Source organism: Antennarius striatus, chromosome 17 (genome assembly GCF_040054535.1).
Source record: "Antennarius striatus isolate MH-2024 chromosome 17, ASM4005453v1, whole genome shotgun sequence".
Classification (NCBI taxonomy): Eukaryota; Metazoa; Chordata; class Actinopteri; order Lophiiformes; family Antennariidae; genus Antennarius; species Antennarius striatus.
The window spans coordinates 15,062,326-15,076,461 of NC_090792.1; the positions used below are offsets into that span (position 1 = coordinate 15,062,326).

Here is a 14,136-nt window from a genome sequence, read left to right on the forward strand (position 1 = left end):
CTCCATCATGGCAGTCAGACAGATGAATGATGGGTGGGTACAGCTGCTATAGATGTCCGCAATATCCTTCAGTACACTTCAGCTGCCTCTGTCTTAAAGAACGATTCAGGCGTTTGATCAATGTCTTTCAATCCACATTATTCCAAAGAAGACCTTCAGTGCCACTTCAGTGCTTATACCTCTTATTCATGTCATCTGTAAATACAGCATTGCAATCGTAATAATCAGCACTATCACTTATAATATTTGTGTTTCTACACCATATTAACTCTGGAGTAAAAACATGGCAATACGTTTTCCCTTAGTTTCTTCAGTCGAAGGCATCATCAAGTCCTTCCCAAGCACAACTTGTCTGCCAAGTAACCCACTCACTGTCCACTGACTCTTTTTCGCTGCTTTTGCCAGACAACAATCAAAATCAGTAAATCTATTCAAGCAATGAGCGGAGCCCTCTGGGTAACACAGAGAGCCAAAGATCCACTTTAATTTTCATTTGGTCTCTGCAGCAGGACAGGTGCTGCTGCTGGGAGGTGCAGTCATGCATGGCCTCGGTGCCACAGGGAGATCATGGGGAGATAGACCTGGATCACATTGGGACTATGAGATTAAATGACTTATTTCTTATTATTTTATGGTGTCTGGGAGTGATTGGAGGGAAATAGGAAATAAAAATGAAATTGAGGAAGAAGGAATCAATTAAGTCCCAAATAAATGGCCAGTGGTTGAGACATTTTTGATGGTAGCACAGATGATCAATTAAACACCTGATCCTCTTCCATATCTTACTCTGAGACATAAATTACAATAAATAAAATACAACTACTACAAGAAAAACTTATGAAATGTCCCATTTGAGCCTTGATTTTTTTCATTATAGGATTTCAGTTAGTCCTGCAGTGTTATAATTTTATATTTGCTATGTCAAATTTGTTTCTTCCTGTCCAAACAGGTTATCAGACGCACACTCCCATCACGCCCCGGGCAAAGACAGGTTCTTCCACCAACAGGAAAGGGAATCTGACACTTTTCTGTTTGCTCCACTCCTATTCCTGAGCAGCGATAGGACTTTAAAGCGCATTAATGATGCTGACAAAACCAGATGTAACCTAGAAAAAAAACTGTTTTAGTCTGTGAGGCGATGCCAATTATCCAGTTTTGCACAACGGTGCTTAAACCCAATGGGTCCCATGGGGAAGTGGATTGCTTTAGAAAACACTCCTACCGCAAAAAGCATAAGAATGTAACTTGAAATGTGACATGAATTGGAATACACCACACGGGTAGCAGTAACTATTTGTGTGCTGTGTGTATGCATGATGGTGAGGCTCTCATATGCAGCAGAATGTGATGATGCAAGCATCTAGGCTCATGACAGGCATGTCTCGTAAACAACATTTGACATGACCTCATCAGATGAGAGGACAGCCTCCGGATAAGCGCTGAGACCTCAATGAAAAGCTTATCATTTTCTGGAACCGCATGCAGAATTTTCTGGACTTGAAGGCAGGACTACAAGGTAGATGAGCTCAGGACCTCCAGAACTCCTCCAGCTGCTGAGTCTAGTAGTCGTTCACGGGTAAACTGTTTCGTGTTTTTATTATGACAAGAACAGGATATGGAAGATCTTGTTTGCAGCAAGACATTGCTGAATGACTGAGTCAGGGAGAAAGACTTCAGGACCGTGACTAATATGTGAACGTATCTATAGAATCTCCCTTAAATAAATCAAATTCACCCCAAGGTATTGTTGTACAGGTCTGTTACATCCATTAATGGCTAGAATACATTAAAATACAACACCAGTCTGAAAAGTTCGTACTGCTTAATCGATGGAAAAAATATATATCAACATGACTTTGTGGGCTAATAGAAGTGGTTTAGATTTTCAATTTTGACTACAAATTAAGTTTTCCAAGGACCTTAAACTCAGTTGAACAGTTCCAGATGACATCACGTTTGCTTTGGCACCGGATAGTGTTTAGTGGGACCAGACATTTTCCATGGAAACATATCTGTTGAGCTGTCCAAGATAATGGTGCTGACATATGAGCATCCTTTTTACAATGGGGTTTTATGCTTTAATGTGAATCCAAGTCTGTGTGTTGTTATGTTGTGTATGTGTGGAGTGTTTTAAGAAATGGGAGCTGAGAAGTAGTAGAAAGGAAGTGGGGCGATAGTGCTTTTTCCTTTGATTGAGCATGATTTTCTAAGTATAAGCAGCGTAACATTGTTTTTCTGCAAAGTGGAAAAAAAAGTGTTGCTGTGCAAGTTTCTAAAATGGTTTAGTGTTGGATAAGCTACGCTGGAAAAACAGTAAATGGTGAAGTTTATGACTGAGTTTACAAGACTGAAAATGCTGATGCGATGCTCACCACTGTAGCTTAGTGTGCTAGCGTTGTTACATTCCCTCATAAGCACAAAATACAGTTGTAGTTGATGGGAATGATGATGGTGCTAGACAACAAGTCAGGGGATCACCAAACACTTACTTAAATCCATCCAATAATGTACAGGCATTTTCAATAACTGTAGTCATTATAATCTATCATCTGGGGACCATGAATGATTCCCAGATCAAAATTCAGCATGAAGCAATGTGCATAAAATATTTCACCTGGTTTCTAAAAAGTCAGGGGTTCATCAGAAACATTCATCCTCTGAGGATAAGGAGTATTTGCAAATGGCAAGCCGATAAAAGTAATAGTTGAAAGAAATCCAGATTACGAAACATAAATATCAATCAGCTTGAGGAGGTGAACAAAAAAAAGTCAGATCACTGATGCATGGCTAAAAACCTGCAGGACCTCCTTAGTCTCTGAATGAAGATTTAAAAAAAACTCAAGCTGTCATGAAATGCATTCAGACAATCACCTCATAGAATTTTTTTTTTAGAGCAGGTGGAAAAGGAGAATGAAAAGAAACTGCTCATCTTGACAAGGTCAAGAGAAAAGAAAAGAGTTTTCTACAAGGAAATTACAGCCCGATTCCTGCTAATCAACACATCTGCTGGCTGACATTATCTTACAGCACTCTGTTCACCGCAGGAGAAAAGCTGAATGTCAAACTCGTTTTCCTAGAGAGGGAAGTTTGCGATATTAACATTGTCTCTAACCATCTCTGAACTTCTGGAATGAGGAAAGCAGTACTTCCTTGAAAGTGAATAATGCGCTTATTCCATGCAGGAAGTGGCCAAGCTGAATGTCTGGATGACGACTTTCTCTCAGCTCTTTCATGCTTTGGCTTCCTGCATTTGAATCCATTAATCCTTCATACTCAAAGTCTCCTCCCACTTATTTTTTATTTCTTAGGAAGTCATCCATCCCATTCTCCCTAAGCATAAGAGGAATAATGAGGTGATTAGGTGATTTTTTTTTGTTTTGCTGAGTTGTGTTTACCTCCTATATATGTTGTGAACACAATGTATTTCCGTGTTACAGGCAGAGAAATCTTAAAACTATTGTCCCATCAACCAGATTGCACTTCGCTGAACTGAAATCCTTTATACATTTTATACATCATAAAAGGAAACTGAAGTGTTGGAGATGTTGGAGTTACTTGTGGTAACGTCTATCAGTATCTTTCTTATATACTTCCTGTGTCACCCTATGTTGCTGTTCTATAGGATCTACTGTCAGTTATGTCGGTCAAGTAACCAGAGGGGAGATTTAGAATTCATTGAAGTCCTGTCTGGTTCTGCAGGTCGATTGATGTTGGCTGCCACCTAGTGGCCAAACATAGACAGCACGTGACTTGCTTTTCGTTTCATACTTTATCGATTTTTTTGCAAGGCTGGATTAAAATTATTTATTCTTTTAAATGAGGGGAAATTTGTTAGAGATACCAACATTTTGACTTACTTATCTCACTGTAATGTTAAATAAATAAAAGATCCGATGGAAATTGGAGTCTGGTTTTAAATAAAAATCACTTTATTTTTTTAAAATAAATGCATTTTTTACAGTCAGAGAAAACAAAACAAAACAGCAGGACATGCACCGCTGCTCCTGACACTGGAGGCAAACAATGATAACTTAAGAGAAAAGAAAAACACTCGGCTTGCTTTTCTCTTGACCTCTGATCACTTTTGCTGATTTGTCTCAAACTCCAGGGTCTAAACAATGTAGGACTCCTTCATACGGACATGTATTAAATGGCACACCTTAGCTGTGACAAAACAAGACAGTAAAGTGAAATAACTTTGCAGTACATAAGGTATCACTGTCTAAAGAATGAGCTAAAAAAAAAAAAGGGAAAGTAAACCCTCAGAGTCACAAACGGACATTGTCAGCCACAAAAAAAGTCAAAATGAACAGAAATACAAGGGGGGAAAGCACATAGAGAAGGCATAGGTATCTGTAGTTTTTTAATTATAATATGTACTCAAAAAATATCTTCATCAAACCTGGAGTTTGAGACTAGTGTTATCTTCATATATATCTTCATCTGACAAGTCACAACATAAGCAGGCACATTCTGAATACTAGACAAGTTGACGGATGCCCCCCCCCTCCCCCTTCCCTAAAAGCAGAAAAAAAAAACTGTACAATTCTATAAAATGTTTGTGTTTTTACATTAGTTACAAAAAAATAATACTTCATTTACTGATCCTTCATTTTAAGGACAGATGAAAAAAAAAAAGTTGCATTCTTCAAACTTGATGACCTTTTGCTGGTGTGTAATGATAATTATAGGATATAATACTATATGGTGTGAGAAACAGACTGGCAATTGAGTTCTAAGTAAAAAAAAAGTTGTGTGTGTGAACTGTAACGATGACACATCTGGGATTCCAAATGATTTTACATCAACGTGTTTGAAAAATGATGAACAATCTGCAGCACCTTTCTTTTTTTGAAAGCATGCTTTCAGATCATGCTTCCAAAACACGCTTCTGTGAAGGGGGATCGCCTAAATTTGGGAGGAAGTAATGAAATCTTGAAACATCATGGAGAAACGAAATTTTTAAGAAACTAAAATGACTAGACGTGATTTGTTTTTTATTGGATAAGATTTTTCAAATCCACGGGACTCTCATCCCAGTGAACTGAACTCTAGTGTTTCCAGACACGCTCAGCATTAGGTATCTTTTAAATATAAAATTAAACTCGGGCTCTTTAATGTCACACCTGTCAGCTAAGCAATTACACTTCAACAGACTCGACAGTCGCTTCAGCCGAGTTCTGACACAAAACTGACAAGACATCTAAAGCAAAGGGAACATTAGCAACAGCTTATTCATTAGCAGGACTGTATAGAGTAGAAAGGCCTCCGTGTGACTACACAGGGATTAAACCTCCATAGAGTGGAGAGGATGGACATGAAGCGCTGCCGTCGGTGGCCACTGCCGTTTACAGACGCCCCTTTTGTTTGGACGCTTTCAGGATAAATAAGTCGATATAACCGCATGAATCAGCGGTACTGCAGTCATAAAACGCTTTAATGAGAGTTTGATGTGAGCGCCTCAAGTCTGGTTCAAGAAGAAAGAGACAAAGAAGAGAAAAAAAAACAACAACCGTGAGAGATAGAAGGAAAAATAAAATATTCTTTGGGATTACATCTGGTGTTTGATTGGTTTTATGAGGTCGTCGTGGATGCAAGTGGTCAGCCGTTGGGCCGAGGAGGAGGGGCAGATGGTCGCCACAGGAAAGGAGAGAAGCCTCCTGTTTTAGGGTTCTGGAAAGCTTCTGTTCAAAAGTTCATCTGGACCTCATTTACCACAATGATAGTGGTTCAACGAATCAGCATTAATGTGAAAAAACAATGTGTGAGTTTGTGTGTGTGTGTCTGCGTGTGTGTGTGTGTGTACATACAGACTAAAATGCTGTCATCCATGGCAACTATGAAGCTGTTCTGGAATTTTCAGCACAGTTCCAAATTATTAAAAAAGACTGGGGGGGAAATAAAATAAAAATACAATACAATTGAATGTGGTTCCACCACCCAAACCACACTTAGTCACTCCCCTCCTGGCCCCTGACCTACAATCACTGACCCCCTGGTGGTCTGGGGGGGGGGGGTCGCTCAGACCCAGCCACTGGTCAGCTTATAGAACATCTCCTCATCTAGAGATTCGTTCTGGTCCTTGGCACGCGTGGACAGGAAGATGTAGCCACCGATGAACTCGTGGACCACCTTACAGTCCACCTCTGCACAGATGAAGGACAGACTGGGTTCGTCGGCAAATTCCACAGTCACCTGATGGGGGGAAAAATCAGTCACGCTATGACAAAAATCTGAGGGGATCTGATTATATTTCTCATCAATAGACAATAGAGTGTACGATGACATATACTACTAGAAATAACTGCTTTCTCTACCATCTTGATCTCCCAGTTGACGTTCCACTGTTTCATGTTGCTGAAGCGCCAGGTCTTGATAGCATCTCCAGTGCCGGCATCCATGCGGATCAAACGGTTGTAAGTGATGCCGATCAGCTCCTCCCGCTTTCCACCCTGGAACCTGACAAGAAGAAAGCCTCTTTCATATTTAAGCATGTAGATGAAATGATATGTGGCACTTAAACATAAAGCAAAGACCAGGTGACAGAGGCCTACATATGAAGGCAGCAACAACATACTTTGCAAGGAAATGAGTGATTCCAAACTCAGGCAGGGACTGCCACGCCTGGATGAAGCGCATCTTGGCTTCAATGAGGCTCATCTGGGCCACATTCTGGTGGGCTTCAAGAATCCGGGCAGAAATCTTAGAGATACAGAAAATACGCATGACTTTTCACAATATGTCCAACAGTTGACCAATGATATTTACACACAACCTGTGAAGAAATACCTCCTGTCGTCCCAGTTCATTCACCTGAAGCACCCAAATCCAAATAGGGTCCCAGATGAAGTTATCACACACATTATCAGGATTTCACCAGAACGCAGTAAGAGTCTACAAATACAAACCTATCAGGCCTCTGAGGAGCGAGACTATTGTTGGTGATCCAAGGGAAGCTCCAATATGTATGACTGTCCACTAGGGCTGCCACAATTAGTCGACTACTTAGAATTATGTCGGCTATTAAAATCGTCAACAATTTAATAGTCGATGTCATTTCTTGCTTTTTTTAAAATCTTTTTTTTTCGCTCAAAACCGCTGCTGCACCTTCCACTGTTGCTTCTGTTTTTCTATCCTTGACACATTTCATGTGTTTTCTGTAATGTTAAGATTAATAATAATTCTGTAATTACATGAGCTCAGTCATTGTTGCTACGTTTGATGACAAAGACAAAGGTAAGGAAAAAAACAAAATAACCCTGAAGTATTTAATTTTGTGATATTTAGGCTAGTGCCTTTTCCTTATTTTACTCAGCTGTTTGCACTGTTTGCTACACAGTTCAACAACTGTTTTTAAATTACACAATGTTTGTTGTTACAAAAACTTTTCATTAAATGTTTAATGAACTATCATCTCAACTGTCTTCTATTTTTAGTTAGCACGTACCTTAAACACTTCAAACTGAAAACTAATGATGAATATATAAGAGCAGCTTCATGCTGTTGCAATAAGGTGTATGTTGTACATTCAATTGACGTTTGACCACATTAGTCAACTAATCAAAAAATAATCGGTTATTAGTCAACTATCAAAAATCATCTGTGGCAGCCCTACTGTCCACAGTCCCCTACTGACCCTGGGTCAGTAAGGGAAAACATGCAGCCCATTATTTTAATCATGCAACTCAACAGGGCTGCCATCTGTATAATTAATGATAAGCATTTTCAGTCGTGGATTTAGTCTTCCTCCTCCACAGGTCACCAATCAGTCACTTCATTTGCTTGCAATATGGAAATCAGCTAATAGAGACTCAGGTATTAGTAAAATAAACAAGTCCATTTAAGGGAACTTTGTGATGCTCACTTCCCACGTAACATTTAACATTCTCAAGTTTAAATAAAAACACCCACATAATTAAAAAACATAATTAAACTACTTTGAGATCACAAAATTTGTTACTTTAGAATACATTTTCTAATATTCTTTCTAGATTCCAAAGGGTTGATTTGACAAATGATTTGCATTAATGTTAAGTTTGCAGGACGTGTTAAAAAGCCCAAAACATGCAAAAACACTGGATCATTTGTTTGACTGAAAAACCCCAGGATATCAATTTGTCCCTAACTTGCCTGCAAAGACTCAAATATGACCAAATATTACATCAATAGGATGGCTTGTGATTTGCATGTCTTATGATTTGCTGCAAACATTATAGCTTGTGAGAACAAGAAGAACCTACTTCTACTGGCCACCAGCCCCTATGCGCTACGGTTGGTTAGGTATGACGGTTAAGACGCAAAAAAAAAGGTGTCAAAGCTTATGCATCATGCACAAACGTACGTATCTAAGGCTTACAGGCAACCAGTGGCTCAACTTACCAAGTCCCTGATATAGCCTGGCTGAACATTGGAGGTGGGGAAGGGTGAAAAATGAAGCAGATGCATATAATGAGAAAAGAAATACATTTTTTTACAAATAACAAGCAAGGAAACTAAATTTGAGGATGAAGGTATCAAAAACAAAATAGAATGTGGTCATAGTCGCAATGAAACCAAGCAAAATGTGAAGAGTGGCAGTGAAGGTTGGGAGTCATGCAGCATTTAGAGTACAGCACAGGCACACAATATTTGGCTGGTTTCACGTGAAGGTAGTGATAATGGAACTGTACAGTTTACGCTTCTCTTCTATCTCTTCTATCACCACAGTCATTCAAGTAATTCCACGGATTTCTAGTAATTCAATTCCCATCCACCAGATGGCAGCGCAGACCAAGCCGCACCCACAGGGGCCTCATACGTCTCTGATTCAACAGTATATTATTGTGCCTTTAATGTTTGCTTTCTCAGATGTAAATGAACAGATTTGTTCAGAGGCCATGTCGGTCCAAGTAAACTAAAGGTTCCTGTGTGTCTGCTCCAGGGACTTCTCTCCCAACAGGAAGTCCAGTTCAAGGGAGATGGGGAGGGGTCGCAGCTATGAGAGTGTGGACTGGCTTTTCCCAGAGAGTTGTCCCACTCCGCATTCCCAGGCGCGGCTCATTTCCTGATGTTCCACGCCCACTACGACAGTACACGTGTGTGAGTGCGCCTGAAAATACACTCTTTCATGCTGTGCCTGAGGGACACCGCTTATCACACTAACTGTTGGTTTGCAGGTCCAGAGAGAACCATGGCACGAGACACCTCCATCTAACCATCCATCTATGCATCTCTTGCTTCCACCGCGACCCGACCCAAGATAAATTGAAGGAATCAGATGGATGGAAGGACAAAACAAAAGAAATTACAGTAGTGTTCCATAAACATAGTTTCCATGAGTTTTTGATTGTACGCATGTGGTTTCAGGGAATTTCCAGCAAACTTCATGATTCATGTTAATGAAATTGATGAGCTGCTAAAAACTGAATTTCTATCATTGTCTTGTAGTGTAGAAACTGGAGCGGGAATCTCAGTATCAAAGAGCATGATGTGGAGATGAAAAAAACCCCCCATTGAACAAATCGTGGTTTGTAGCTTCACTAACAATAATTTAATACATTCTATCCACCCTACATCCAGCATATTTCAGGATATGACCAAGACTGTTTCTGGGTCATTACTTACTGCAGCAACACCCTTCCAACATCCCTCCGACCCTTTGGCAAATATTCCACTTGTGCTGCAACTTAAACGAAACCAGACTGAGTAAGCTATGGGTAGACACCCCCCACATGCACACATGTATACCCAACTAACACCACTATGGTAACCGTGTACTCAGCTGCTCCGCTGTACATACGCCATCCTGTTGGTTACATGCTAATCTGATGGACACATTGCAAACCTTTTCAAATGCTGGCATGTGTATTCATTCACATAATTGTTGTCGATGACATTGCTTTCACTCACAGTCTGGACTTGCAGAATAATTTCTTCATTTGTCAGTTCTAGCAGAAGTTTTGTCCACAAGTACAAAGACAGAGGACAGAAGAACTATTCATTACAATATGACATGAGCAATTCTACTGTATGCATGCCGAGTGGTTTGGACGTCTGCTGTCCTGGTTTCCCCTCAGACGGAGGGGGGCTGGGGAAGTAGGAATAGAAGGAAGAGGAGGAGGAGAGTAAATGAGGGGGAGTCGAGGGAGGCTGCATTCCAATGCAAGACAACACAGGAGCGGTCCATCTGGGAAGCATCAGACGCTTTAATTCCACAACAGACTTGTCAAACAAGTAAACAAGTTTCCCGAAAATACACATCAGCCCTTAATCCGTTCTCTTTGTTCATCCACGCTGCTTTTAACTAAACCTGGGAGGCACATTTAAATGCATCTTGAGTAGCACTGCCTACCTGCTTATTTTTGTACTTTTTCAGGTAGCGCGGAGACACCAGGCATTCCGGGTTGATATCGGTGGTGATCGGCTCGATGAACTGAGGGTCAGGGTTCATGTGTTGCATTTTGAGGAAGGACAGAATGTTCTGCACCTCCAGGTTGTAGGAGCTGTCGGCCATGGTTTTGCCTTTGGAGGCCAAGCGACATGCAGCCATCCAGTGGGCGTACTGTTTCTCCTGGAGAAGAAAGACAAACGCTGACATTGAAATCCTGCAAAAAGACAAGAAATGACTGTGACTGGTAAAAAAAAATAAAGAACTTGGGTCCACACCGTGTCACACCGAAGCCAGATCTCATTCATGCCATCAGCCACAGGGATTAGCAGTTTGATGTTGAATTTCTGACCCGAGATGTTCACATCTGGAGTTACCTCACAACCTACACATGGAAGCCAGAGCGCAGAGCAAGACACAGGTTAAAGATCATACGACAAAATAAAGCATAATATATATTTTAATATAAAAAAATTCCCACAACATGACACCATTTGTACCTCTAAGATTCATTTGGTGAGCTGGTGTCCCATGTGCCTCCTCTTTACTCTTGTAACAGGAAATTGTGATATCCTTGAACGTACACCAGTACTGCTTGTAGCCCTTCAGTGTCAGTTTCTTGGGTCTGCAAAATGCATAAGAAAAAAGACTTCTTAGGAAGATGAAGATAAATAAGTTTTTAAAAAAACCCTACAAAAACAGAGAGTCTCAAGTGCAAAGTCAGCAAGGTGAATAGGAAAGGAGACAAAATTGGAAATTAATGGAACACCAGATGAGATCCACACGTTTTATAACGTTTTATGAGTCACACTCCCAGATGCCACCAGCTTCTCAACCAAAGGCAAGAATGAGTATGCCTAAAATCTGCTTGGTCCAACTATAATAACTGAGAGCTCAGCTGGCAAATGGCCTGTGGCAAATAATGCATCCCATTACACTGATGCTGACCAGACACCATCTCTGTCGTTTGATTCAGCATCTTTTAGACAAATGAAAACTTTGCACGAACGCAACCACAGTTGTTCTGGGTTCTCCAAAGTGTAACAGTGAAACTGCAAAAAGTGTTGTGGGATTAGGAGGGTCTGGATTTGGACTTACTTAAAGACTTTGACGTAGTCCGCTAGCTCAGGAATAGATGTGATGTCACCCTAGAAGGAAGGAGGAGACAACTGTTAGTTTAAACATCTAAACCGTAACAGATTAAGAACATGGTTAAACATAATCAAAACTGAACTCTGGCTCAACCTTGTACATTTTCCATGTCACTCCATGGCAGAGTATTCTAAAGACGACATTTTATATGCAATATCTCTAAGCTCAGTTTACTCTGATAAGCTGTATAAACTAAAACAGTCCTGGGGGGCGGGGCTACAGTCACAACAGATAAAAGTGTTGGGTTCATTTAAGTACATAATATTTCACACTCCCAGGCTCTTGTCAGATGAAAGCTTAATAAATAACAGCAAGAAACTTCATTGTTCGTTCCCCTCTGCTGGACGGCGGTTCCTAGTCTCCATGGGTTTGAGCTCCTGTTTAATAAAGCTGATGACAGGAGACATCATCAGACCTCACTAGAGGAACAATGAACCAAACATACTGTCAACTACTGCAACTGGGGGAAATAATAATGGTGTATAATAGGGAAAAGAAAAACCAGTAAAGACATTTAAAATCAAAAGTTTTATATTACAGAAAATGACAATGTAAATATTTATTTGAAAACTAATACAGTATTTGAAAACACATCTTGACCCTGTTGTGTTATCATACCAGTGTATTGGACGTCTTTCCACCCTCCAAAGTAATCTCCAGGTCTGACAAGGCTGCGTCGACCTCATCTACCTCCTTCTCGCTGTTGTTCATGTGGTTGTCTGACGACATGATTGACAGCTTGTTGATGTGGTACTGAGGTAAAACAAGAAAAAAAAGGTTTCCTTTAAGCTACTTCTGACCTGTCATAGAATTATGATAGCATAATTAGAAGGTCCACAACGGTGTGAAATATGGACAACTCCATACCAAATCATGGTCTGTAAATCCTCAAATTCATTATCCTTATGTTAGCGGACTACATCTGAACCAGTGAAACAGAGACGTCTGGAAAGGTTCTCATCAACATCTTCCTTTAGGGCACAAAGTTACGGTAAAGACCTTCAAAGGTTACGGTGAACAAAACAAAGACTTAAGTTTCTGAGTGTGTGTACCAGATTTTCTTATTTTATCCATGAAGCAAACTGGAATCTATAAAATTTCAAAGAATATTTTTATCCAAATTTTCTGGTGAAAATTAATCACAAAGGTAAAGGATGATGGAGTCAGCAATTCAAACCCCTTCATCAAGTGATTTTAATAAAGGTTTCCTGCGCTAAGTGTTACAACAAATAAGCCCTCCAACTTTGGCTCATAAAAGTAAACTGCCCTGTGTTAATTGCCGCATAAATACTTAAACGTGTTGGTATTTATACTAGAAAGCACCGTCAGCGTGTACTATTGTTTATATCTGCGATAAAATGAAACTTTATTTTGAAGGAGACGAAGGAGAAGAGAACATGTTTGAAGATCAGGAGAGGATGAAGTGTTGGTGGTCATGACTCGCTAAAGAGGAATAAGCAACATTGGTAAGGACAGAATGTTTTCAGTGTGCCTTTGAACTTCAATAAGCCTCTGAAAATGTTTTTAGTGAGAACATATGTGAGACTCGGCGCATTCTCGTAAAAGAGGAAACACTAATTCATTAGGATGCAACGTTGCTAAAACTTTTACCACGTTTCCCTCAAAGTGTGAGACCCAGACACTAAATACAGCTTGTTGACAAACGGTATTCATAATGTCAACCCATTGCCAACCCCCACCAATATATGAATGAACAGCTGTCAGGACAGCGACAGATAGGGAGGGGTTTTTGAAGCTTTAGCTAGCTGTGGTTACAGAATGTGGGACAAAGGGTTTTGCCATGACACTTCATTCCATTGCATTTTTGATTCGATTGTCATCTAAAAGCTGCAAAGCCAGGTGGCTTGTTTCCCGTTTCGATTTTTAGGTGGTTGTTTATCTGCAGAGGTACAACGTGCTATCTTTACCCCAGAGGTTGGCTTTACTTCTCTTGACCAATGATTACCTCATTTCCATGCACAGCCTAAGTGGAATGTCCAAGTGACAGCAGGCTAACACAAGTCAGTAACATATTGAATATGAACCATCATTGTTCTTTATATAGATCCTGTGTATCTACCCAGACCAGAAGCTCAGAGTACCCAACTGAAACAGTAGTAGCTACTCAAGTGCTAACAGACAGGTAGTGAAAGAGTAGCTTCCTGTCTAAACACCCAACTCAGACTCATACATCTCATACATCTCTCAGGAAGTGTAACAAGAAACCCGTTATGTTTAATTATAAACCAGACTGATGAGGCACATCCTAACATCAGCGTGTCAGAGGGCTTTTAGAGGAATGTGAGCAGGTCTACGAGACGGTATCTTTCTGGGGATGGGTGGTCTTGGCCAAGGGACCGAGTGCTGTTGCCCGAGATGCTCTATAATTACCCTGCGGATGAAGACAGGGTGGCGTCCTGAGGTCTTGGCACCCCCCCATACCCAACTGGGTCAGAAATAGCAGAGGTGCCCCCACACACACACACAAGTGAGCGCACACATACGCACACACAGGGACCTACCTGAGGGGGTTAAAGGGTGCCACACCTGTATATCCTTTGCACTACTTCATGCATGTCTGTCCCGATAGACTTCAAAATGGTCTTAAAAGAGAAGCG

The 14,136-nt window shown here is 40.6% G+C and overlaps 1 protein-coding gene across 2 annotated transcripts in view; it reads right to left on the minus strand.

Moving 5' to 3' along the window:
• Positions 1-3,906: 3,906 nt before the first annotated feature.
• fermt2 (FERM domain containing kindlin 2) overlaps positions 3,907-14,136 on the minus strand; it is a 34,688-nt gene continuing 24,458 nt past the window's right edge. For both annotated transcript variants that reach the window (XM_068338027.1, XM_068338026.1), the window contains 8 exons: positions 12,137-12,271; positions 11,465-11,514; positions 10,867-10,991; positions 10,645-10,751; positions 10,331-10,549; positions 6,578-6,702; positions 6,318-6,459; positions 3,907-6,195 (listed from right to left, as the gene is read on the minus strand). In XM_068338027.1, coding sequence (XP_068194128.1) covers positions 6,022-6,195; positions 6,318-6,459; positions 6,578-6,702; positions 10,331-10,549; positions 10,645-10,751; positions 10,867-10,991; positions 11,465-11,514; positions 12,137-12,271 — 1,077 coding nt within the window. In that variant the 3' untranslated portion in view covers positions 3,907-6,021. The remainder of the gene's footprint in view (positions 6,196-6,317; positions 6,460-6,577; positions 6,703-10,330; positions 10,550-10,644; positions 10,752-10,866; positions 10,992-11,464; positions 11,515-12,136; positions 12,272-14,136) is intronic.